The sequence below is a fragment of the Syngnathus scovelli genome, chromosome 20 (assembly GCF_024217435.2).
Source record: "Syngnathus scovelli strain Florida chromosome 20, RoL_Ssco_1.2, whole genome shotgun sequence".
Taxonomy (NCBI): domain Eukaryota; kingdom Metazoa; phylum Chordata; class Actinopteri; order Syngnathiformes; family Syngnathidae; genus Syngnathus; species Syngnathus scovelli.
The window spans coordinates 7,000,589-7,024,958 of record NC_090866.1 but is presented as its reverse complement, the minus strand read 5'-3'; the positions used below and the strand labels follow the sequence as shown (position 1 = coordinate 7,024,958).

Genomic DNA, 24,370 nt, shown 5'->3' with positions numbered 1-24,370 from the left:
TCAGGTGACTAACTACTAAAAAAAAAATGGACTTGAGTCATTTTGACTCCTGTCGAAGAAAAAATTGATGTGTTTTTTTTAGAACACTTACGCAATTCAAAGAGGACCCTTGCTTTTCAATCTTGCTGAACATATGCAGCGGGAAGTGACACTGCAGCAAGGTCGGGATTATGGCTGAAAGAGATAAAGTCAGCACCTGAGGGCTCAGAGTCCTCTTTTTTTTTTTTTCGGCTAAAATACTACAAACAATCTTTAAAGCATCTTGAAAGAGAAAATGATATACTACTGTAATAAAATGAGAGATGTCATTGTGAAACATTCTATTGTTGACATTTGGACTTACTCGTTGTGATGATCCCTAAGGGCAAGCCAAAAGTTGCAACGAAAAACAAAACATCTATAATGGGATTGGTGTTCGGGCTTTCATTTAAATTCTTCCACACCAAACTCATCGTCATCACCATCCTCCTGAGACATGGCTCCGATGTCCTTGAGTAAGAAACCGATACCCTGCTAACCCCCTGCTCTAGTATGTGTTTGTTTGCTGTGTCCACAACCGTGAAAGGTCAAATGCAGAGGTCAAATTTCATGCCCGGGTGTGTACATAACAAAGATGATTCTATTCACATAAATATTCAAGACAGGCAATTGTCCATATAAATGCTTGTGATAATATTGAGAATTGGGACTCTTTATAGTGGCTGCTGAGAGGCAGGAAGAGGCACTCCCATCTTCTGGATTGTGGTAGTAGTAGCCAGCTCTGTTTATTGTAACTCTCTACCACCACTTGCTGGTGGATAATAGATAGTACTAGTCTTAGCAGCTGCAGTCTTTATGATAACAATTATATAATAACTAGTAAGTGAAATACAGAAAAAATGCTGTTAAATAATTTGTATAACTCACCCGTTATTTAGTGATATGACTTTAAAAACAAAGACATGCACTTAGATATGTTATTCCGTTGCTTATATTGAGTCCAAAGTTTTTATATATCTTATACCTATATATACTATATATATATACTTTACTTATACTCTTTTTTTTTGTCTCCCTAGGGATTTTGTGTTGTATTTTTTTTCAAATATGCAAGATGTGATGTTATTGTTGTATTTTGTTTTTGCAATTTGCATTTTTAAATAAAATTGTAAACAAATAACGTGTCGTTGCGGCGTAATACTTACTTTTTTTTCTATATTATTTTATTCTAATAGATCACACGATAATGGAACCTAGTTTATTTTGAAAAACCGGAAATCCTTTTGTTTTTTTCGCTCCAAATACGTCACATGCTCAAGCCATAGTTCCGGCTGTAAAACGTGTTAAATGTGACAAGTTTAAACCCCCACAAATTACAACTTAATTTACTTATAGTTAAGAAGAACAGTCGGCGTCTTGTTTGGATTGATTATTAATTATAAAAACTTTCAGTATGTCCACACTTAGTGGTACCATGTCCAGCAAACTAGACCATCCCCTTCCCTTATAGCTCCAGGAAAGGGCGCTGTTTTCCACTTCCGTGTACCGGACGCCGCAACCCGGCCCCGAGGAAAGTGTTTATCTCGTGTCGTATCCTTTTTGAACTGCTACAGCGGAACTCGTGACGTCTGTCGCTACCTCAGCTCGAAGTGGGCTCACTCGAAAAGTTGAGTATCGTTGCTCTTTTATTCAATTTCAAGTTATAAAAACTTAGTGTAAAGTCAGCCAACAGCATTGTAACCATCAGCGACAGGCTCCAGTACTTTAAACTGCAGCTATATGATTCTACAACAATACATGTGTGTGTCACTTTGCTAGCATCTGTTTTATTTTGTTATTGTTTTACCGAATGTCGCATCCCAAAGTTTATTTGTCTAAACATTAAACACTAATCATTCACTAAAGGCAAATATTACGCGCATTGCATACATTTACAAAACAAAGACGCGATGCAATTTATATCAGCGTACATGAACTCCAAAGATTAAAACTCCGAATAATCAATTATTTTGAGCTAGTACTGTACAGTATACAAAAGAGAGTGATCCATATCCTGTTAAGATCCTGTTAACAATTTGTGCAACATGAAACCTGACATCAGCAAACTACACAAAACCTGAGTGACACGCATGTGTGATAAACAGGGGATGACTGACACCTTATAATTTTACTTTTACAAGGGTAATAATTTAAATAGTGAGAAGTATTTACAGTATGTTTATTTCTGACACTGTAGTTAGTTACTGACACATCCTGCATTGTGATTGTAAACATCAGATTTTACTTTCTTTGTGGTGAAGTAATATGACATACCAGTTTCAGATAGATTCGTGAAATAAATAGACTTTCCCCTCAATGTTTGAATTTTTGGACATCTACAATAAAAAACTACAATAACCTCTATAATGAATAAATTAATAGGTACCTGACATTGTGCATTTTTTATTCGGTTGAAAATGATCAAATGTGTTTCCACAGCACGATGAGTTTGCAAGAGATCTTTGAGAACATGAAGCTGGCCCGTGAATATGCTTTGCTGGGAAACTACAACTCAGCTAGCGTTCTCTACCAAGGCTTGCTGGAACAAATCAAGAAACATGTGTACATCACACGCGACCCTAGTCTACAACAGAGATGGCAGAAGGTAAATATTAAAAGTAAAACTTGTTGGGATGCGTTTATGATGAGTAAAATGATAAATTTGGATTCCTTCTCCAGTTGTGGCAACAAGTTAATGATGAGAGTAGACAGGTTCAAGACCTCCTGTCGACATTGGAGAGCGTTCAACTGGACGCCATGCCTGTTAAACCAATTGAACATGATGATTTTGACATAAGACCCGTTGAACCAAGGTAAGGAAACTACAATGCAGATGTAGACTGTTCTTTTTTGCGTGAGCTAAAAGAAATTGTGAGTTTCCTTCTGTATTTTTAATGTAGACATTTGCCATGTCCCGTCAGGCGGCCTGCAAACCCTTACAAAGACAGTAAGCCAACCAACAACCGTCTCAGCGTGGTTGTGAAGGCCCAACAGAGGCCGACGTCTCGCGGGGCCAACGGAGACAAACACAAAGCACCCAGGGCCAAAACAAAAGAAGCCAAGGAAGGTGGTGCTGGCAAAGCAAAGGAAAATAAGGTGACGCATTTGCTGTTGTTCTCTTAAGTTATTTAGGAAAAATACTCAATTCCCCAGTCATTTATTTAATATTCTTAGACAGGTGTAAATATTTGAAATGAGCAGTTCTTTTTATTAGGGCCCGACTGATTAATCGTTCGGCCGATTAAATCAGTGACTCAACATGTCCTATTTTAGTTTAACTCTCTTTGTGCCTGACAAGTGCTTTGTTTGTCCAGCTTTTGTCTACGTTGTATTGCTAAGATTTTCCACCTGTATAATAACCTACCTCTAATTTGTAGCAAGAGATATTTCTAAACTCATTTATAAATTGATTTAGTTTTAATTTAGTCAATATTCTCAGTTAAGGCTCAATAAAAACCTTTTTTTATCCCCAGAGCAAAGGAGACAACCAGGAAAAAGAATTGAAAAGATTTGATGGTACAGGATATGACAAAGACCTCGTGGAAGCCCTGGAGAGAGATATCATATCTCAGAATCCAAACATTAAATGGTATGTCTCCATTTGTTTTTGCTTTGGTTTAAAGCACCCATTTTTATCTACCGTATTGGACATAATGTGCCAGAACAAGATTAGCATAATTTAAGATTACTTAATGTTATATGACCCAAAAGTGTGGTCATATCATTCACAGTATATAAATTATGGTTAATGAAGAAAACATTTCGCTACATTTTGAATGATTGTATCTCTAAGGGACGACATTGCAGACCTGGGTGACGCAAAAAAGCTCCTAAAAGAAGCGGTTGTGTTGCCAATGTGGATGCCAGCCTTTTTCAAAGGCATACGGAGACCGTGGAAGGTACTTAACGCAATCAAATTGTGCGAATGACGTGTCACTAACGGCAATCCGTGAAATTCTCACCTTAGGGAGTGCTCATGGTTGGACCTCCCGGCACGGGGAAAACACTCTTAGCGAAAGCAGTTGCTACGGAATGCAGGACTACTTTCTTCAACGTCTCCTCATCCACGCTGACTTCAAAATACAGAGGAGAGTCTGAGAAGTTAGTGCGCCTGCTCTTCGAGATGGTAAGTCATTTGTGTCATTGTAGTAAATTCTGGCATGATTACTTCACCTTTTTTTTTTTTTTTTTTGGTTATTCAATGTCTATTTAATATTTAATTTTATGCTTTTAAACGTTGCATTTCATCCATGCTACCCAGCAAGTAAGGGAATGTATTCTATAAATTGCCCCATATACTGCTGGGCCAATGGCAAGTCTGGCTTTTGTTGCCATGACGACCATGGATCTCTGAGCGTGGAGACTAGAACAGCTTTTACTTTGACTCTATTTTCGTCAAGTATTTCATGCAGTGAGCCACATAATGTGTGAAAGACACGCTACCCGAAGCTTATGTGGAAAAAAAAAAACACTATTAGGCTGTAAATTGGTTGAATAAATTGAAACCAAGGATTATTCTATTCATGCTGCAAACCAATGATGGGATTTCTGATTGGTCCAAGTGATCATCAGCTATTAGAGAGAAATGATGACATCATCCTTGCGTAGGCCCGCTTTTACGCACCCACGACGATCTTCATCGATGAAATCGACTCCATGTGCAGTCGAAGAGGTACCTCTGAGGAACACGAGGCCAGTCGGAGAGTCAAGGCTGAACTGCTGGTGCAGATGGATGGTAGGTCAATAAGATTCTGTTTGAAATGTTTTAACAGGATTTCATTTTTGTATGGCTGTAAAATATTACGACTTTTTATTGTGAAGCCGGAACGATATTTCTGCCGCGTTTGTTTCGTGCAGGCGTTGGCGGGGCGTCGGAAAGCGATGACCCATCAAAGATGGTGATGGTCCTGGCTGCTACCAACTTCCCGTGGGACATTGATGAGGCTCTGAGGCGACGTTTGGAGAAGAGGATCTACATTCCTCTACCCTCGGGTATGTTTCCTCTCTAATAATCTGCTTGGAAATCATGGAAAATGGGGGAAAGCAAAATATTTGAGTTTAACAGATAGTGTTAAATTTATGTGACCAAAGTTATTAGTGAGGGGAAAATAATTATTTAAAAAAACAGGTCAAAGTGGAAAAAAAAATTGCCCAAAATTAATTTAGCAATTAACATGAAGATGTCGGAAGGTCGGTTCTGGATCCCACGTATTAATTTCTCTCCTGTGCCTGACGATACTGGATAACAAAAGAGTAGAATATCAAACAATACTACAATACGCTCTACACTTGTGTAATGTGGGGCCATAGCTGGATTATCCCTCCAGGCCTCCTCAACACAAATTGGCTTCCTCAGCTCCACATTCCTATCATTCTGTCATTCTAATCAACCTTTAGTACACTTTGTATTTTCCGCTGAGCCTCGGTAAACGACCTGTAATCCTGATGGAATTACGACTCTTTAGGGGCACAGTCAGGGATTTATTTGAGGATGTCTTTGGGTACCTTTTGTCACCAAATAATATATTGCCATATATATTTAAAAAAAGAAAACATTTAGTTTTGTCATTGTCATTGTTTAGCCATTCTTTTTCTAGATTATATTTTTCTGTCTTTGTCCATTTTTCTGTATCACCGGGTGAGATGGAGCCTATCGTGGCTGACTTGTGAGAGGCACTGATCACAAACTGTGTCCTCAACATTGTGTCCTCAGAAAAAGGACGGGTGGAGCTGCTCCGGATTAACCTGAAGGAGTTGGAGCTGGCCAGTGATGTGGATTTGGACAAGATCGCTGAGCAGATGGAAGGTTACTCGGGAGCTGACATCACAAATGTGTGCAGGTTGGTCTAAAATCTGTGAAGCAGGCGGATACAGTCACATTTTTATTTGACTGGAAAAAAAATCTCTATTGATTGATCACAGGAGAGGTATTATGTATCATTTTACGTGGCCCGCGAAAGCAAATCATTTGTCAACTTCCATGACCCTTGCTAAAAATCTGGACCAGAATGTTTGTCATGTGGTATTAATAATGTTGAGATTTTGCAATAATTTGTTTTTTTTTTAAAACAGTAACTTGAACAATAATTGATTAAACTTGACATCTGGTTTGTGATGCAACTCAAACTTTTTGGAGGGAAATGTAGTGCAGTATTTTGTTTGTGGATGAAATAAATTGGATTTTGTTGTTATAATCTAAGATATTCTTTGACTAAAATCTGCTGCTCTTACAATTTTTGGTCAGTTAACTATTAATTTATTCAGAGAGATGCTTTTTGAGAATAAAAGCATTGTTTTGCAACATTGCAGGGATGCCTCCCTGATGGCCATGAGGCGACGAATTGAAGGGCTCACACCAGAGGAGATCCGCAACATCCCCCGCGATGAGATGCACATGCCCACCACCATGGAAGACTTTGAATCCTCCTTGAAGAAAGTCTCCAAATCTGTGTCGGCAGCCGACCTCGAGAAGTACGAGAAGTGGATTGAGGAGTTTGGGTCCTGTTGAAAGGTGAAAATTGTAGCACAAGTTGTTCACTATATCTGCCTGGCAATGACGAAGAAAGCTGGTTTATTGTTATTTTGTAAATTTGTTAATAATCTTCAGAAGATTATCTGTAGTTTTTAAAAAGCTAAGAATAACTGACATGTGGATGTTATTTTTTTGCAACACACACACACACAACAGACCTTACCACATATTGTATATTTTTTTGTGCCTTTGCAAATGCCTTGAATAGTTGTGTGACGATATAATTATCTAACCACATCAGACCAAAAGGCCAGCTCTTGACACTTGCACTTGATTTTATATGGATGTGTGATCCTTGCACATTCTAGTGATGGCCATTCTTTACTATCGTTCGATGAATAAAATAGATTATATAAAGAAAAAAAAAAGTGTCATGTTTAAATACAGTATTCCTTTTTAAATGTGTGCGCACAGGCTTCACATTTTGTTCAAAAGAATTTTGAGGGGATTTTTCCAGCAAGGAAGGAGTTTAAGTGGTCGGTGTACAATGTAAGTTTCACTGCATCATTTGTCACAACTCACAAGTATATATTTTAGGAACTGAATCCAACATTGTTTTATTTTATTTTCATACAGGGTGTTTGGCGAGTACATGAAAAAAAAAAAGACAAAGCTGTTTTATAATCAAACTGCATATCTATCATAACATGATGCATTATTTGCGGCTAAAGATATGTAGATGGTAATAAAGCCTTTAATCCACAGGGTTATAGACAAACATATGCAGCCATGCTGTAATTGATTAATTAAATGCTAACAAAACAATGCAACCCAGCAGAGCATATATCTGCTATACAGTGTTACACCACTAGGGGCACTGTAAAAAAAACTAGCAAAATAATTTAGAATCAAAGTCATATCCAATTCAAGTTGAGCCGTTACTATTGAAGTTCCAAAGTTGCAGATAGAAGAGTAAAATGCATTCACTAGATTGACTACACAAGCATCTTTGTAATGTGGTACATCATGCACTGAGTAGCGAAAATGGACACACAGATTCAAGCATAATTTGTTATTAGTATTTGTACTTCCAAAGCATTATAAAAGATTTCCCCTGTGTGTCTTCACAGCCTGCTTGACTAATGACAGAAGCATCCATGCTGATTTGAGTCAGACAGAAGTAAAAAAAAAAAAAAGTTTCAGTGTTTCACCATTGTATTGTGCCCATGCTCTTGAATTAATACTCACACATTCCCCCAACTCATCCATCACTACAATAGACTGTGTGGCATTGGGAAAAGGACATTACAATCACATGTAGGGGTAAAATAAAAAAATAAAAACGCATTTTCTGACTTGACATTCATGCAGGAAATGTGCCAATTTAAATAGTTACCTCAATAAGTGCAACATTTATTTTTCATATATATCCACTCACTGGCCATAGAATTAAGCACGCTGATGAGATCCAATCCAGGGCTATCAATTATATCATGCAGCTGTTTTTCCCAATGGAAATCTGCATTTGACAAATTAATTTGACAATCTATTGTGGTGGTTGTTTGGGAAAGCATTGCACCAAAGTGTTCTAATACTAATGCTACTCAGATGAATAGGTGATTCATCAAAATGTACCTAATGATATGACCAGTTTCTGTATGATGGCTCACGTCTTGGAGATAACACTTAAGTCAACTTTATTGGCTTGAAGACGATTTGATGAGACATCAACAGAACCTTCTCATTTACAGCAACCAAACCGGCTCATCTGACTTCCGCTTACTCCACAAGATGCAAAAGCAAACAGAGAAACACTGACAAAAAAAAAGTCCTCATTTAATGTTTTATCTCATCCTCTTCTTCTAATTCTGTGTTCTCCAGGAGAGTGTGCTTCTCTTCATTCGGCAACAAAGTGAATGTGTTTGGATGACAAATCCGCCTGTGAAAATCCCCCACAAAAAAGTTGAGTCATCATGAGAACATATTTAAATGTGTACAGGTTGTTCACAGCAGATTATCTACCAAGTCATGGTGAGGTAAACAAACTCACTTGTGTTCACAAGTTGGGAAGACCAAGTCCAATATCTTGACAATGACCGCTGATCCGACAACACCAACGACGACCACGCACATCACCAAGAAAAAGAGGGGCAGTGACTCGGAGCAGAAGATTCTCAGACGCTCCCGGAAATCTTCCACCCAACGACACATGGCCTGACAAGGCAGAACAGAAAAACAAAACTTTTAATTCAGTTCAAGTAAATTGATGGATCAGGATTTAAATATTATTTCCCTGAGCAATCTTTTACATAACTTAAAATTGTAATTCCAACCAATTACAGCTAAAACTTTAAGACACATTAAAGGTATTTTCGCACCGAGTATGAGAAAAATTCTTGTGATGAACTCTCAGTGGAAATCTGGTCTTGTTGACCCAGCTCTTCAGCTTCAGTGTCATCAGATTTAATATTATCAAAGAGGTCAGCGTCCATGCGAAGTGGAGTCTCCGGAAGTTTTCCCGGCGCTGCAATCTCTTCTTGTGTCGTCCCAGAGTGTTTTAGAGGGTACTGACTGGTCGTCTGTAGCATCATTTGCTCATCTGATGGAAAAAAAAAAACATTTACTAGTAAGATTGACTACGTGTGACCAGCAGTGTTCATCATACCTTTTCCATGGTTTGTTGGATCTGTGACGAGCACGTCGTTGTCTCTGGAAACTTTGAATATCTCACTGAGTCCGATAGGGTAAATGTTGGTAAACTGAGCCAGCTTCTCAAAATCTGGGCTCATCAATAATTTCACCTCACACATGTCAGGCTGCTGAACCTAGAAAACACAAATACATATGTAATGGAATATTTTCTGGCTTTGTAGTGTCACCTGATATAATCATATGTACCTGTTTGCCCTCCAACTCAATGACTTCACTAAACACTTGCAGAGACACCACCTCTTCCAAGTCGCTATACAGTCGGTTCTGGGTCACCATAACCCGGGTGACAGTTGATACCAGGTCCCCTCCTTCATACTCACTGCTTCCATTGGTGCTATTCACTGACAAAAGCAAATAAATCATAGTCCTAAGAATCACATCTTTCATCTCTCACTGACTTCCAACAAGAGAGTGAACAATGACAACAAAGAACATATAAAGCTGACTTTGACTTTGACATTCACTTTGATATGAGGCCATAGTTTGCCACAGTATAGAAAAAATATTTTGGCGTTAACTTACAGAGAAGTGCTTGACAGTTGAATCTAGTCACCCCCGATAACTGAACAGGAACATCATTTACCGATACCTCCTCGCCAACCGATATGTTTAAAGTAATCTGAAAAAACAAATAACAATTTTGTAGGATTGGCAATTGTTGGGGAAACCAGGAACTGGGTGTACTGTACCTGCAAGTTGTTAGATTCTTGTGCATCTGCCAATGCCCCTGCTGTCACGTTGATCAGGATATTTTCCTACATTAATCAATATATTAGTCACCAACATTGTGAAATATAACCAGCCCAGAGGTATCAACAGAACTTCTACTCGCTTATCGTACGTCATATCTCCCGAACGTCAATCTACCAACAATTGAGATTAAAAATGAGTCTTTAACCATCCATTTCTAAAAAAAAAAAAAAAACTCTCATTCACACAGTTTAGCGTTATTATAACTAAGGGATGTGCGAACACGTGAAAACAAAAACAAATGACGTTTACGTCTTACCACAACTGACCGGAACGTCGGTGTCATTATGACTACAATAGTATTTACCAATATGGGTCTTACCGTCTTTGGAGATGACTCGGTGTGCTTTATTATAACACAAAATAGAATTATAACAAAAAGAGTTGCCCCTGCCATTTTATCATGGATTAATTTAGCAGTACGCACAAGTTAACAAGGAAATAAGAACTGCGCACGCGCGTAAAAAAAGCTATCCCGTTTTCTTCTCTCGCGAGATCTCACATGTTGGCATGGCGGTCCTTCTTGAAACGACGCTCGGCGATATTGTGATTGATTTATTCACTGAAGAAAGGCCGAAAGGTAAAAAGAAAGAAAAATACCATCCCTCTTTCCAAGCTACGGCGATCATACGATAATTATTCGTCCAAACATAGTAACCGGAAGCTTTAATAGATTCAAGAAGAACTATCTGCAGGCTTTAGCTGTTAGCTTACTCGCTACTTAGTTACTCAGCTACTAGACGTCAAGTCAACAAATCATCGATGTCTTCAGACTTAACAAAAAAACGTGGAATGTGAAAACATTTTAGAAATGTAATGAACAACCAAATTGTATGTTTTCTTTACAGCATGCCTCAACTTTCTGAAATTATGCAAGATAAAGTACTACAACTACTGTCTTGTCCACAATGTACAGGTAACGGAAGATTGTTGCACACTCAAAATGCAGAACGTGATCTATCTATCTATCTATCTATCTATCTATCTATCTATCTATCTATCTATCTATCTATCTATTTATTTATTTAACATTGCAGAGAGACTTCATCATTCAAACTGGGGACCCAACTGGGACGGGTCGGGGTGGAGAGTCAATCTACTGGTGGGTCATCTTAATCTCTATTGCAGCCTTTCTTCAACAAGGCATGTTGACAGCATCAGCGTCCTCCTTTTGTGTGTCACTAGCAAACTGTACGGGGACCAGGCCCGTTTTTTCGACTCGGAGAAAACACCACGTATTAAACACAGAAAAACAGGGACAGTGTCTATGGTAAACAATGGAAGTGACCAGCATGGTTCTCAGGTGAGTTATAGAACTTTCATCTGAGATCAATTCTAAAACAGCATTAACAGTATTTATATTTTTACAGTTCCTTATTACCACTGGCGAAAACCTGGATTACCTGGATGGCGTGCATACCGTGTTTGGAGAAGTGTCAGAGGGACTGGACATTGTGGCTAAAATCAATGAGAGTTTTGTTGACGCTGACTTTGTTCCATTTCAGGACATCAGGTGAGTTCAAATAATCTTAATGGCCATTTGTTCATATTTGATCCAACAATTTTCTTTATATCATGTTACAATAGAATCAACCACACTGTCATCCTTGATGATCCTTTTGATGATCCCGCTGATCTCCCGGTGCCTGATAGGTCTCCTGATCCCACCAGAGAGCAGCTAGATGTGAGTGCAGGATTTTTATATTGGTCAATAGGCGAATAGGTTTGAGGGAAGCACACCCAACTACCAACTAATATGTTTATTTTTTGTGGGGCGAAGAGTGGTCGAATTGGCGCCGATGAAGTGATAGACGATGTAGATGGGAAAGCAGCTGAAGAAGTGGAGGAGAGACTTCAGGAGAAAGAAGCCAAAACCCGAGCCATCTTGCTGGAGATGGTAGGAGAAGCCTCAAGAAGTTTCTCAAGATGCATCTGCGTGCTTGTGCTGAGCGTCTGTGTGCCATCCCTCCAGGTGGGTGACCTTCCAGATGCTGACGTGAAGCCTCCAGAGAATGTGCTGTTTGTTTGCAAACTCAACCCAGTGACCACAGATGAGGACCTGGAAATCATCTTTTCTCGCTTTGGCCAAATTAAAAGGTAAACCAAGTTTCTTTTCATATGGATGTATGGATGTTGCTCACTTTGGTTCTGATCTGTACAGTTGTGAAATCATTCGTGACTGGAAGAGTGGAGATTCCCTATGCTATGCTTTCATCGAATTTGAAAAGGTGAGATTGAATCATAAATCTGTTTTTAAATGATCATTTCTACAACGTTCCTAGGAAATCACAATGTCCCACCACTGATGAGCTATTTTTAAAACAGCCTGGGGGCACGCTGGTGACAACTGCTGGAAGTACTAAACAGACTCAAATAAGGAAAATGGGTCAGAGCTGTTTAAAAAAAAAAAAAAAAAAAATCAATTCATTAATTTACATTTGGATTATTCTGATAATTTTTTTAGCATGTTTAACAGGTTTGAGTGCAGTGTTCTCCCTAAAAAGTAAAAAGCCACTGAGCAAATATTTTATTACTTCTTTGTTACTTTTAGAGTAGTGCCTTATAATGCTATCTTCGAATTTTCGTTATTTTATTTTTTTGTCCTGACAGCAAGAAGACTGCGAGAAAGCCTACTTCAAAATGGATAACGTGCTCATAGACGACCGGCGCATTCATGTCGATTTCAGCCAGTCTGTGTCAAAGATTAAATGGAAAGGGAAAGGTACTCTTCGCCACGTGACACGTATATAATTTCAAATGTTTTGTCCTGAGTAAACATCCTCCTCATGATGTGTTGTAGGTGGCAAGTACACCAAAGAAGACTTCAAGGCTTATGAGAATGACTTGGAGAAGCGATCCAAACTGACTCTGAAAGATCAAGTGAAGCCCAAACAAGAGTATCCTCTCATGTTGACCCGCGGATGTTTTATTTTGCTCCGAAGTGATTTACCTTTAAACTTTCCCTAACCCCTCCAAAAGTTCCCGATATGACCTGCTGTTGGAGGAGGAGGAGGACGAGACGCCCGGAGAGAAAAAACACAAAGAGAAGAGACGTCATCATCATCATCATTCAGATGCTGAAGAAAGCAAGAAGTCCAAAAAACACAAGGTACTGTGTAAAACAAATATTGGTAAGCCTCCATCAAAGGGGAAATATGGAAAATTGACTTTGTTTCAACTTTCTATACAAATAGTTTGTTCTCTAGAGTGCTGTTGTGAAATTACAACACAGAAAAAGTACAGACTAGCCTGTCCAAAATTATCAAAATATTAAGTTATGGGTGCATTTATTTTTTTAAAGTGAATTTCATTATTAACACAAGGTTTAATTTGCGATAATTCAACACTTTTTTTTCCTTAACACTTTTTTTTCTCTCCTTTAAACACGCCAACCAGCAATTTTATCCATGTGTTGTAAAATATATTTTTATTTTTTTCAAGGTTATAAAACCTCCAAGTCAGCAGACCTGCCCTTCTTCTGTTATGAAACTTTAATTTTTTCTTTCTTCTCTATTTTTAATAGATAGTCAAACTTGTTAGACATGCGCAAATTTATTTCCTGCTTCCTTGAGGCTTCGTTTTTACGACCTGCTCATGGTGTGCTGATTCTGCGGACGTTTAGTTTAGCACCTTTGCAATATTTCAATGTGCCCTCAGTATAATGAAAAGTATAATATTGATATTTGATATTGAAATGAGCATAATTCATAGGTCAATTTATCCATCCAAGTTTAATCTACATACATCAAATAGATATTAGCAAAATTACTTCAATAAACATTTAAGTCAAACCATGCATTGAAAAGTTTGCATTTCAGTAGACAGCAGCAATGTTGATATTTGATGCTCACTGCATGAGCCACAAAAATGATTGATTACAATATCGATGTTTTTTTTTTCTTTTCTTTTTCTGCCGCACCCCCTAATGGTTGCATCTATTATTTAGATCAAGATTGTATTCCTGATTATCTCGGCTTTATTGAAGCTGTAAGCAGACGTTTGACTCCTGCCCAGTCATGCAAACACAAAACCTTGTCTGGGTAGGAACAGTACTTTATCTTCATGCACTTCCCTGTTCCTTCATGTAAGATTACATGATATTCAGCCTTAAGGGTGAGTAAATTTGGTCTAACTGGTTCCTTTTAACTCACGAAAACTCATTGATGTTGACATCACCTGAAAACAAGCCAAGCTATTGCATTAAACCAATTGAAACCAGACTTGTATGTAAACAGTTCAACTTTAAAGTTTCCTTCTGCTTATATCTTATCGTATTCCTCCAGGACGACGAGGACGGCCGGCGTGACAGGAAATTGGACCGGCATCGCTCACGTTCCCGCTCCAGAGACCGAGACCGGAGGCATGACAGGTCCTGGGACAAACCCGTGAAAGATGGACGGGATAGGAGTCGAAGGAGTCGTAGTCGATCGCCCAGGAGGTCCAAGGACAAAGACAGAAGCAGATACAGATGAAAGGCTTCCTCTGTTCTCATTATGAAACTGCAAAAACTATGTTCCACTTCCTCGTCTGTGTTTTAATTAAAACACTCGCCATTCATTTTCAAACCAGGTGCTGTTTGTGCATTCACCTACTTGGACAAAAGTATTGAGACACTTTTCCATTGTGTGTGTCTCATTGCTTAAATCTAGATAGTGTGGATGAATTATCTGATTGTGACACAGAACGTCAAAGAAAAGTTTTTGTCAATATAATTTGGTCCCTTTACGGACACTTGTTAAAGACCAAGATCACCTTAATGCGACTGCATCATGTTATTAAACTATTTTGTCATTGACGACACAACAGATGTCACATCTTTATTAGGTATGGAACATTTTTCCTACTACGTCAACTTGCTTCTCACGATATGCTTAGCTCTCCGCTCGCAAGATTCCACTATCGTCACACTTGCATTGTATTGCGCTAACTAGATTAAATGGTACAAACACAAACAAACCTTAAATGCATATTATGGGGATTAAAGATCCTTCACCAGATCAACTTTAACTGTCATTCAGCCTGCAGGGATTGCATGAGGAACTGGAAGAAAAAAAAGAATGCAATTTAAACAAGACTAGATTGGTAATTTGACATATTCCAGGTGGTCTGCCAGGCCATTTGTTCACCTTCAATTGGATCCAACCAATCAGGCCATAGTATGATAGTTACCCCACCCATTTCGATGTTTATGTGAATTGAATCAAATTCTTGAAATATTTTGTAAAATTGCCTAAATCTTTTTTCCGGAACTGTCCTTTACAAGTGAAAGTAAACCTTTTCATCACCTTTCTGTTTTTCTTTCACCACACTAATTGGAGTTGAGTAAGAGATAATATAATAATTGCTGAACTCGTACACTGATTATTCTTTAGTTTCATTCCACTAATTGTTTTTTTTTTTTCCAGGGCAGTGCAACCTTGTTCATATAATCCAATTGTTTCATCAATCAGCACATTATAGTGGCAAGCACGCCGACCTCATCGTCAGGTTCAAATATTTATTTGCTTGGTGTTTGTAATTTTGAATGAATCATCTTTTCATTGAGTGACTTTTTGGGTTGGGTGGTTTTGATGTGTTCATAGTGGAAAGCATTTACAGACTACCGGTTTAAAGTTCAGATGATTCATGTCGGACAATAATGTAAAGATCCCTGACTGCATCTTTTAGTCTCAAATATAGAAGCGACATTAAAATAATGTGATAGCTCCCATCCAATCAATGAAGAAATATATTTAATTACATTTTTTTAAATCAATAATTTTAAAAGATGAATTCCAATGATTGCCTCACCATTATAACAATAATATTTTTTATTGACACTAAAGTATTTGTTTAACAATGTTTTGTTTATTTTTATTCAAAAATGTTTGTAATTTTATTTATAGTAAACTTTTAAAAAATGAGATTAAGTGATGGCAGCCCCTTCACATGGATAAAAACAAGTTATGTTACAAAAGACCACAATACATAAGTTATTTTTGACAGTGAAAATTACAAGTATTTTTTTTATTTCAACATTTTTGAGGAAATAATCATTCAGGTACCTTCCAAACTTCTCTAATTTTTTTTTTTTTTTTTACAAAAGTGGATGTGTGTACTTTATGAATGCCGCCAAGGCTACGTTTCTTCCATACACCATTTTAAATATTTAATGTTATAACTATAAGAAATTTTAGAAGCTACAACTATTTTGTCACCATGACGTGTCAATTTGATACAAACACTTTATTAGCCTGAATCATTTCAACAGTCTTTGAAAAATGTTGACATCCTGGTTAGATAAGAGTTAAATTGCACTTTCTTTGTGACTAAATTACTTCCCTGTTTTTTTTATAAGTCTGATAAACTTTGTCCAGAGTTCGTTTCTACTTTTCAACAATCACACCATAACTAGATATTATATAAATAAAAGGAAACAACCTACAACTCCAGTCTGAGCACTTCTCAGTTCATTAAACTTCCCCACTTGACAAGCTTGTTAAACAGTCTTGGGAAAGTTAGTCAAAACATTTTTATAAGGTGCCAGCTACGTATATGATAATTAGAGTAGATAATTAAAAAAATGATTGAGGCACAATCAAACAGCTTTTCTTCCTTTCCAACATGTGTATGTAATGTCATGATTCAATTATAAACTTTATCACAGACTCACTGTCTTGGGGCTCATCATCTTCTGCCCCAAGGTTAAAAATCCTGGAGGGTGTGGTTTGGGGGGGGTGACAGGGTTCATAGGGTCTACCTAGCAACAAGTAGCCATGGCAAACGTCACAAACATGACCATAAAAAAATTTTTTATCAGCTTTGCCATGTTTACTTGGTCACTAAAATTAGGCATTTTTATTGGGGTGATTTATGAAACCGATTAATTTTAAAAAAAGAAAGAAAAAAAGAAGTATTTTGTAATGGGAATCTCCAGTGACTCTGACTGTTTTGTTATGGTTTCATTTTGAAAGACAAAGTAGGTGAATCCAAGCTTTTTTTTCCAGATACTAACATATGAACAACTTTTTAGCAAACATTGATCGCACCCTCACCAGGAAGAGCTCAAAAGGAAAATAAACCCCTCAGGCTGCAAGTCCGGACAAGGAAATGAGTGCAAATTTACTTTTTTTTTTTTTTTTCTTCTCCTGCTCTCAGCAGCTACTTCCTTCTATGAGTAATAAGAGTTGCTCACAATGACAGCTGCGTTGCTCAGAGCACTGAAGCACAGCAAACCATAGAGACGCTCCAAATCAACTCTGTGATCCGGCTTATGTCTTCATACGTAAGTACTTCACAAGAATCCACTTTAAAATGTTCAATGGAATTAAGTGAAACTTCAGGACTTGTCATTGTTCTGAGTTTGGGTTATGTGTTGTTTACAGCTGACGATGACTTAGAAAAGGAATTTGAGTTCAATTCTGACTGGGTCTGGACTTTTTCATAGAATGTCTGGATTTGTTTAGGGGGAAAAAAAAAGTTAAAAATGCTTCTTGATATATGAAATAACACAAAGAATAACACCTGAGATGTTGATGGCAATGTTTTGTTTGGAAGACAAGAACAGGGAGTTGTTTTTCTGTTTGTGTTTAGATTAAGTTTCGTCCTCATGACTGCATGTGTTGTTTTTACACAAATACCAGCCAACGACCTCATACCAGTACAAAATCTGCACATAACATCAGTGAATGCTCAACATACTGCTGAATGTGACTGGTTGTTTTACTTAACTATTTTTTAAGGTCGGGTTTGGAATCTGAATTTTGTTAATTGCACTGTTAATGCAATATTTATTTCTGGCTGATGCCAGGCTCTCAGTATCCACTTAGAGGAATGTGTTTGTTTTTTTTTTTTGTTTTTTTTATCAGAAATGCAAATCAAAGCACCTTGAATGACTTGAGAGAAGAATCTCAAGAATCTCAATGTTCGCTCCACACCTGTATCAGTTCCATCTTTTCACGAGTCAGTCTGCAAAACTTCCTCTGATGTCTGTCACAGTTAGTGTCATGAGACAGAAACTTCCTCTATTCACTTTCAACTGTTTCAAAACATAGGCCGATCGCCATGGAGATGCAGATCAAGTATGCGTAGAAGGGTTCCAGCAGTCTAAGAAGATTTCAACACCTCCTTGAACTGTGCCATGGATCACCGAAAGCAGCACGCCAAAGTGGAGCGTTTTCTCAAACTGGGTTACTCCCGCGAGGACATTGACAGGGTGCTGAAGAGTCTCCATCATGACGCCCAGACGAACGACATTCTAGAAGAGCTAATCAAGACTTGCCACATTCGCAGTGACAAAAGCATCCCAAGCAGCCCCAAACTGGTGTCAAGAGGTTGCAACCCCTCACCCACCAAACCACTACCAGACAAAGAAAGTGCTTTTGCCTTCAGACCAGTAGTTGTTGATGGAAGCAATGTTGCCATGAGGTGAGTCAGCAACTATATATATATATATATATATATATAAAAATTAAAAAAAAAAAAAATATATATATATATATATATATATATATATATATTTTTTTTTTTTATTTTTTTTTTTTTACATTTTTTTTTTTTTTTTTTTTTATATATATATATACATATATATATATATATATATATATATATATATATGTATATATTTTTTTTTAATATATATATTTTATATTTAATTTTATATATATATTTTATTTTTATTTTATTTTATATATGTATATATACATATACTAAATATATACGGTGTATATATATAAAATATAAAAAAATATTTTTTTATATATATTTATATATTTATAATATATGTATATTTATTTTATTTTACATACATACATATATATATAAAACAAAAAAATATATAAATATATATTTAAAAAAAATATATATATATTTACATATAAAAAAATAATAAAATAAAATAAAATATAAAAATATCTTTTTATATATATTTATATATATATATATATTTCAGTCGCTACTTTTTAGTTTGTTGTTTCAGTTCATATATCCAACCTCACTTCCTCTTCAAACTAGCAGGAAGTGAAAACGGGTTGTTCGTTTCTCTTTTTTTTTCAAGCACCTTCATAGGGCAAAGTGTCACTTTGAAGTTGCTGACATTCCAACATCTGACTGGTAAACATGTCACACAACGCTTGTAACAATTGTGTCTGTTTGATCAACATAAGCCCACAAGGAAGTTGTTGGGTAAGAAGGGCTAAATTGTTCTCAGTCACACCTTTAAGCTTACCTGACTCATTTATGATAAGGAGGAACGAATTCAATTGAAAGCATTTCGAAAGTTAGAAGTACTTTAAAAAAAGGCCTTACTGTATAGGGTCATTTAAAAATCAAACATAAAACCCTTACTATACATAAACATTAAAAATAAAGCCTCATTATAAATGATGATCTTAAATGGTAAAAAAAAAAATTGTAAAAACAGCCTATACATCAGGGGTGTCAAACAAATTCTTTTGGGGCGGGCCACATTGTAGTCATAGCTTCAATGACTCAACCCAAATAAATGTATGAGCACCTCATATTATATACAGTAAAAGCTACAAAATAAACTGACAAATAACTCATTTTCAAATCAGATGAGTTCTTTGAAACCCTAGCTTCCAGGGGTGTCGAACTCCAGTCCTCGGGGGCCGCGTTCCAATATGTTTTCCAAGTTACCCTCGTTAAACACACCTGAGTGAAAAGATCGGTTCATTTTCACGGTCTTTCGGAGCCTAACTTTTCACACAGGTGCACTTAACGAGGGCATCTTGGAAAACATGTTGGAACGCGGCCCCCGACGACTGGAGTGCGACACCCCTGCCTCATACAGTAAAAGCTACAAAACAAACTGACAAATAACTCGTTTTTAAATCCGACGAGTAAAAACTGGTCAAATATTTAAAAAAATAAGATATTAAAAGTGACGAAAATTTGCAATTCTAGTTAAAAATGTTAAAGTCCCAATGATTGTCACACACACAACTGGGTGCATTTAACCCATCACCGAAGGGAGCAGTAGCGGTGCCACGCCCGGGAATCATTTAGTGATCTAACCCCCAATTCCAACCCTTAATGCTGAGTGCCAAGAAGAAAGGGAATGGGTCCCATGTTTATAGTCTTTGGTATGACCCAGCCGGGGTTTAAACCCACCACCTTCTGGTCTCAGGGCAGACACTCTACCACTAGGCCACTGAGCCACAAATTTGATACTCAATTTGTCTTCAAATGATGTGACGGGCCGTATCTGACCTTTACGATACATGATCATTTTTGTAAAAAAAAAACATTTAAATATTTTTCACATCGTTCCCTTTGGCTGCACATTAAACTACATTGACTATATGAGGAATGCTGCAGTGTTATCAGCAGTATTTATTTACAAGTATTTTGCAGAAGTGTCACTGTTGAGCTGCCTACTTCTTTATAAAAAGAGGAAGTTTATTTGTAACATGGTCAGCTGGACACTTTTTGTTGACTTCTGTATGCATGTGTGTGTGTGTAGCCATGGAGACAAGAAGGTGTTCTCATGTCAGGGCCTCCAGATGGCAGTGAACTGGTTTTGGGAAAAGGGACTGCGGGACATCACTGTGTTCATTCCCATGTGGAGGAAGGAGCAGCCGCGGCCCGAGGCCCCTATTACAGGTAATCACATGACATGCTGTGTCATTGCAACATGACACAGCCGGTTTTAAAAGGAAGAATTTTCAAGCATGACTGCACCCACCTGGGAAGTCACAACAAACTTCGCTCGCGTGATTCCCCACATTAACAGCAGAATCATTTTATCAAACATTTGATCACTGTTTGGCAGTATCTCCAAAACCAGCACTTTTCAAGAAGCACCCCGTTAAAAATTTGTTAAATTGTCAACACTTTATATTGGTCAATAATTTGCAGATAAATAAATAAAATAATTAATTTTAAAATAAATAAAGAAAGAAAGAAAGAAAGAAAGAAAGAAAGAAAGAAAGAAAGAAAGAAATGGATAAATAAATTAATAAATTAATAAATTAATAAATTAATAAATTAATTAATAAATAAGACATGGAGTGCTCAGTTGTATTAAGTTGTGAAATGTGAATTGACTAAATTTGGATGTAAAGCGGTGGATTGTGTTGGTATTTGGTGTTGTGTATTTGTGGTTTTGCCTCTCCTTTCATAGATGTCATTATTTAATTACAGGGTGCCTCGTCTAATTGAGGGAAAAAAATGGCGCTAAAAATAGGCACCTGCTTTCTTAACACAGAGGGACATTCTATGTATTATCTATTTTATTTGATCTATTCATTCTATTAATTTTTTTGGGGGGGTGATTATTCAATATTTGTTTTCTTAAAAAATCGAGAGAAAGGACGTAGGAAATAATATTTTTGACATTTCTCCCTGTTGAAAAAAATCCCATAGAAATATGATTTTCGGCTTTTCTGTGCTTGACAGATCAACACATCCTCCACGAGCTAGAGAGGAGGAAGATCTTAGTGTACACGCCATCCCGTTGCGTTAACGGCAAGAGGGTGGTGTGCTATGATGATCGCTACATTGTGAGGCTGGCTTACGACATAGACGGCATCATCGTGTCCAACGACAACTACCGTGACCTTCAGATGGAGAATCCACAATGGAAAAAATTCATTGAGGAGAGGCTGCTGATGTACACTTTTGCTAATGACAAGTAAGACAAATACTTTTTTCTCATACAACATTGTCAAGTGAATCTGTCAGATATTAACAATTCTTTTGCACTTCTACAGGTTTATGCCTCCAGATGATCCTTTGGGTAGAAACGGTCCCACCATTGATGATTTTCTACGAAAGAAGCCCAAAAATGTAGACAACAAACTTCAACACTGCCCTTATGGTTGGTTGATTAAATATTCTATACATTTGAAAATATTTACTTTGGAACACAGTAAAATTTTTTCCCCCACCATGTCAATTATTGTTATTGAGGGAAATTAACAAAATAAGATATTAATAAAAATAATCATTACAATATTATGGAGGTAGATTAGGGTCAAAGGTTTTGTACTTAAATAAATAAAACTTTTCATACTTTTCAAATGTCACACTCAGGGCTAACATGAATTCTTTCTTTTCAGGGAAAAAGTGTACATACGGTGTGAAGTGCAAGTTCTACCATCCAGAGAGGACCAACCAATCACAGCTGTCTGTAGCTGATGAGCTCAGAGACCGAGCGAAGACATCAAGCTACAAGCCAACCTCGCAAGACACACTTACTCGCACATACAAACCTTCCACCAACACCGACGAGCTTCTGAACATTGACCACTATCACAAAGACGGCAGCAGCCCATGGGGTCCACCAAAGCTTCCGGCCTGGTCGAGCGCAGAAGCGGATGAGGCTTTTGGCTCATTGGACAGCTGGATGTCCAAACTCTACATCATGGATGGTCCCCCCAACATGAGCAGAACCCCGTACAGCAACAGCAGCGGGGTGGGCAGCTGCAGCCTGAGCCACGACGACTATTCCCTCTCGGGGTCACACAGTGGCACCAAGCGACAGTTTGCAGGATCTTTCTATGTTCCTCATAATAACTGCGAGATGTCTGCATGTACCCATTGTGGTCACTATCAGGCAGAGGTGCCCCCAAGCGCCTACCCCCCACTGTGGGCATCATGTCCGGCTGTGCCCTTACATCAGCAGGAGGGTGCTTTAGGGTTTTCGGAGAATCACTACTTCAGGCAATTCCCGCACAGGCAAAGCCAAAGCCTGCCGAAAGACGCGTGGGGCCTCGGTCGCCAATCCAGCGAGTTGCGCAACGAGATGAGGAATAAGCTGAGCACGCTCTATCCCCAGGACGCAGTTGACGGAGTCATGAACGCCTACCCGCATGTGTCAGAGGTGTCCGAACTGAGCTCCCTGATCCAGAGCTACAGGAGCAGCCGTCTTGCTCTCTGATTTCAGAAGCAAATTTTGTTATGAAAAAAAAAAAAAATCTCACATTTGTTTGAAATTCAAATCAGTTTTCTCGTAGGAAACAATGGAAATCTACTCAACCCATTTCAGGGTCAGACTGTCGCTATGACAAAACCTTTATTAACGAACAGGTAATGTTTGTAAAGAAGTGAATTTTTTATTATCATGTAAAAAGTAACTTATCGCTTAAAACAAACTGGGAATGCCATTTGAGCCTTTGATATTTTCTATATCCATGTATTAGTATGCTTAGTACTGCAGTAGTTGGGTCCATGGTAATTATCATGAATACAAAACAATAAAACGACTTAAACCAAAATTAATAGAAACAGCATAAAAACGAAATTGCTTTTACTCATTCACTGCCAGCCCAGTTGAAATCAATGTTTTACGTCTATAGCCGTCAATGGCAGTGAATGGGCTACAGCTTACATTTATAAAATTAACTAAAACTAGTTGCAGTCGTAGCAAAAACCTTCGTTCTTCTCTTTGTCAATTAATATCATGCATAAGCTTTTGAGGTTTATTTTATTTATTTATTTATTTTGGGTACTGATGTATGTAGTTTTCGAATTATAGTTTACAATATACTTAATAACCCAATTTGGGTTAGGGAAGTTGGCTCAATTTGACCATGGAAGTTAAAGCAACAATTTGTTGGGTTGTTTTTGACCATGGAAGTTAAAGCAACAATTTGTTGGGTTGGTTTTTTGCAAAACTCAAAGCTGGGTCAAATTGACCCGACTTCCTGTGTCGGTTACATTTTCAACCCAGCAGTTTTAATGATGTAGATAAAAAAAAAAAATCTTAAAACTAATAAAACCTGAAGCATTTTTTGAACAATTATGGTATGCAAAGAGACAATTAAAATAAATAGTTAAAAATAAAAAAATAAGATCAATAATAAAAAAATAAAAATAAATAGTTAAATAGGTTAAAATAGTATGGCAATCATTATATCAATTTGCTCAATTGTCTTACTAGTGAAGACCCAAGAGTGTACTGTTACATGGATCTCAATCTGGATAATGAATAAACGCTCAAATGTTCTTTCGCATTGCTCACATATGCTCTTATTTTTGGTATCATTCAGAAAAAAATAATAATCATACTTCTTTGCTTTTTAAAAAGTGTAAATGTGCAATGCACTGTGTCCAGGACACGCTACTTACTGTAGCACAGCCATTTTAAATTGAAGCAGCAAGTGTTGTTTTCTCATGTTGCCTCAAAGTGAGGAAGGCTATATTACTGTATCGGTATCATGTTGTTGTTTAAAATAAATACAAGCATTTAAATCAGTCATTTTTGTTCAGTTCTTTTCAACTACAACGCAAAACGTAGACTGAAGTTACATATTTCCTTTTAACATTATTCTGCCAGACAGCAAATTGATTGTCACTAATTACAAAACAGGTTTTGGCTGAATTAAATTGATCGGAATGTGGTTTGTTACACAAGTTTGTTTCTATAAATATGACTGGGGAAAAGCCCAGCTACACTGTGTACCAAATAATTCTGAA

General features: G+C 37.4%; 4 protein-coding genes across 8 annotated transcripts; 3 read left to right on the top strand and 1 right to left on the bottom strand.

The window, feature by feature from the left end:
* The first annotated feature begins 1,311 nt into the window (after nucleotides 1–1,311).
* katna1 (katanin p60 (ATPase containing) subunit A 1) lies at nucleotides 1,312–8,871 on the top strand. 4 transcript variants are annotated; one of them, XM_049757904.2, is made up of 12 exons: nucleotides 1,312–1,645; nucleotides 2,458–2,623; nucleotides 2,698–2,831; nucleotides 2,919–3,114; nucleotides 3,492–3,607; nucleotides 3,812–3,917; nucleotides 3,986–4,144; nucleotides 4,627–4,753; nucleotides 4,876–5,010; nucleotides 5,732–5,858; nucleotides 6,328–6,529; nucleotides 8,490–8,871. In XM_049757904.2, exons 2-11 carry the CDS (start codon nucleotides 2,462–2,464, stop codon nucleotides 6,524–6,526), a joined length of 1,461 nt encoding a protein of 486 aa, XP_049613861.1. In that variant the 5' UTR covers nucleotides 1,312–1,645; nucleotides 2,458–2,461; the 3' UTR covers nucleotides 6,527–6,529; nucleotides 8,490–8,871. The 4 variants fall into 4 exon arrangements, with proteins under 4 accessions (XP_049613861.1, XP_049613862.1, XP_049613860.1 ...); XM_049757905.2 differs by lacking the exon at nucleotides 8,490–8,871 and adding an exon at nucleotides 6,965–7,758; XM_049757903.2 differs by lacking the exon at nucleotides 8,490–8,871 and having other exon boundaries at nucleotides 6,328–6,664.
* On the bottom strand, nucleotides 7,103–10,422 carry ginm1 (glycoprotein integral membrane 1). Its single transcript, XM_049757910.2, has 8 exons — nucleotides 10,275–10,422; nucleotides 9,892–9,957; nucleotides 9,725–9,821; nucleotides 9,389–9,543; nucleotides 9,156–9,315; nucleotides 8,869–9,089; nucleotides 8,541–8,704; nucleotides 7,103–8,429 (listed from the first exon to the last, which is right to left on the bottom strand). Exons 1-8 carry the CDS (start codon nucleotides 10,347–10,349, stop codon nucleotides 8,327–8,329), a joined length of 1,041 nt encoding a protein of 346 aa, XP_049613867.1. The 5' UTR covers nucleotides 10,350–10,422; the 3' UTR covers nucleotides 7,103–8,326.
* Nucleotides 10,396–14,755, top strand: ppil4 (peptidylprolyl isomerase (cyclophilin)-like 4). Of its 2 annotated transcripts, XR_007489016.2 has the most exons (14): nucleotides 10,396–10,532; nucleotides 10,801–10,868; nucleotides 10,990–11,054; nucleotides 11,138–11,255; nucleotides 11,323–11,465; nucleotides 11,540–11,636; nucleotides 11,733–11,849; nucleotides 11,925–12,049; nucleotides 12,114–12,180; nucleotides 12,563–12,674; nucleotides 12,753–12,849; nucleotides 12,932–13,061; nucleotides 13,899–14,065; nucleotides 14,236–14,385. XR_007489016.2 is itself a non-coding variant. In XM_049757907.2 (13 exons), exons 1-13 carry the CDS (start codon nucleotides 10,463–10,465, stop codon nucleotides 14,422–14,424), a joined length of 1,398 nt encoding a protein of 465 aa, XP_049613864.1. In that variant the 5' UTR covers nucleotides 10,396–10,462; the 3' UTR covers nucleotides 14,425–14,755. The 2 variants fall into 2 exon arrangements, 1 of the variants encoding a protein (XP_049613864.1); XM_049757907.2 differs by lacking the exon at nucleotides 13,899–14,065 and having other exon boundaries at nucleotides 14,236–14,755.
* Nucleotides 14,756–17,060: 2,305 nt separating this feature from the next.
* Nucleotides 17,061–24,148, top strand: LOC125990576 (endoribonuclease ZC3H12A). Its single transcript, XM_049757899.2, has 6 exons — nucleotides 17,061–17,216; nucleotides 17,986–18,358; nucleotides 20,415–20,554; nucleotides 21,350–21,584; nucleotides 21,664–21,770; nucleotides 22,012–24,148. Exons 2-6 carry the CDS (start codon nucleotides 18,072–18,074, stop codon nucleotides 22,830–22,832), a joined length of 1,590 nt encoding a protein of 529 aa, XP_049613856.1. The 5' UTR covers nucleotides 17,061–17,216; nucleotides 17,986–18,071; the 3' UTR covers nucleotides 22,833–24,148.
* Nucleotides 24,149–24,370: the final 222 nt, after the last annotated feature.

Bases quoted from the DNA above. Each gene is read 5' to 3' on its own strand.
- katna1 (XM_049757904.2), top strand. From the start codon at position 2,462: ATGAGTTTGCAAGAGATCTTTGAGAACATGAAGCTGGCCCGTGAATAT. The intron at 3,115-3,491 runs GTGACGCATTTG...TTTTATCCCCAG, and splicing joins GCAAAGCAAAGGAAAATAAG to AGCAAAGGAGACAACCAGGA. The intron at 4,754-4,875 runs GTAGGTCAATAA...TGTTTCGTGCAG, and splicing joins ACTGCTGGTGCAGATGGATG to GCGTTGGCGGGGCGTCGGAA.
- ginm1 (XM_049757910.2), bottom strand. From the start codon at position 10,349: ATGGCAGGGGCAACTCTTTTTGTTATAATTCTATTTTGTGTTATAATA. The intron at 9,958-10,274 runs GTAAGACCCATA...TGATTAATGTAG, and splicing joins CCGAGTCATCTCCAAAGACG to GAAAATATCCTGATCAACGT. The intron at 8,430-8,540 runs GTGAGTTTGTTT...GGATTTTCACAG, and splicing joins TTCCCAACTTGTGAACACAA to GCGGATTTGTCATCCAAACA.
- ppil4 (XM_049757907.2), top strand. From the start codon at position 10,463: ATGGCGGTCCTTCTTGAAACGACGCTCGGCGATATTGTGATTGATTTA. The intron at 11,466-11,539 runs GTGAGTTCAAAT...ATGTTACAATAG, and splicing joins GTTCCATTTCAGGACATCAG to AATCAACCACACTGTCATCC. The intron at 11,637-11,732 runs GTGAGTGCAGGA...TGTGGGGCGAAG, and splicing joins CCACCAGAGAGCAGCTAGAT to AGTGGTCGAATTGGCGCCGA.
- LOC125990576 (XM_049757899.2), top strand. From the start codon at position 18,072: ATGGATCACCGAAAGCAGCACGCCAAAGTGGAGCGTTTTCTCAAACTG. The intron at 18,359-20,414 runs GTGAGTCAGCAA...GTGTGTGTGTAG, and splicing joins GGAAGCAATGTTGCCATGAG to CCATGGAGACAAGAAGGTGT. The intron at 21,771-22,011 runs GTTGGTTGATTA...CTTTCTTTTCAG, and splicing joins ACTTCAACACTGCCCTTATG to GGAAAAAGTGTACATACGGT.